Source organism: Penaeus monodon, chromosome 29, assembly GCF_015228065.2.
Source record: "Penaeus monodon isolate SGIC_2016 chromosome 29, NSTDA_Pmon_1, whole genome shotgun sequence".
Taxonomy (NCBI): domain Eukaryota; kingdom Metazoa; phylum Arthropoda; class Malacostraca; order Decapoda; family Penaeidae; genus Penaeus; species Penaeus monodon.
This window is the reverse complement of record NC_051414.1, coordinates 30,320,030-30,320,697: the sequence shown is the minus strand read 5'-3', so window position 1 is coordinate 30,320,697 and position 668 is coordinate 30,320,030. Positions and strand designations below refer to the sequence as shown.

The 668-nt window shown below is 44.9% G+C and overlaps 1 protein-coding gene across 1 annotated transcript in view; it reads left to right on the top strand.

Annotated features, from left to right (window-relative positions):
- Window positions 1–89: 89 nt before the first annotated feature.
- LOC119592141 (lysine-rich arabinogalactan protein 19-like) overlaps window positions 90–668 on the top strand; it is a gene marked incomplete in the record, with an annotated part of 14,705 nt that continues 14,126 nt past the window's right edge. The window contains 1 exon segment of the mRNA XM_037940959.1: window positions 90–278. Coding sequence (XP_037796887.1) covers window positions 164–278 — 115 coding nt within the window.

Here is a 668-nt window from a genome sequence, read left to right as displayed (position 1 = left end):
ACGCGTCATACAGCTGCCATCTGTTAACAGGCCGAAGCGAACCAAGGCAGCAGCTCTTTTTTTCTTCTTCCTTGAATCAGTTACAAAACATCAGGAGAGTGAAGCGAGTGCTCTGGGAAACCCTCTGGAAAAGAAAAAAAAAAACAAACATAATCGAAACACGATGCAGCACCTATATATGATAAGATTAGGATTGATTTCCACGTTATACGTCGTGTGCAGCGCAGAAGAAGTTAACGACATCCCCAATACCACGCTATCACCAGAGGAAGAGAAAGGTAAGCGGAAGAGAGAAAGCGGAGGAGAGGAAAAGGAGAGAGTAGGAGAGAGGAAGATAAGATGATGAGGGAGCGAATGGAAGAGGGAGAGAGAAAAAAATAGGCGAGAATGGGGATGAATTCTAGGGGGAAGGATAGAAAGAACAAAATAGAAGGGGAGTGGGAGAGTAAGGGAGGGAGTGAAAGGAATTTGGAAAAAAGGGGGAAGGAAAGAGAGTGGGAGAGGAAGGGAGGGATAGAAAGAAATATTGAATAATAAGGAGAAAGTTAAAGAAGGGTAAGGAAGTAAGGTGAGACAGGAGTGAGTGAGGAGAGAGAGGAGTAGTAAGAGAAAGCGAAGGAGACAAAGGAAGAGGGAGATTGAGCCAGGGTGGGAAGTGCAGATTGAGA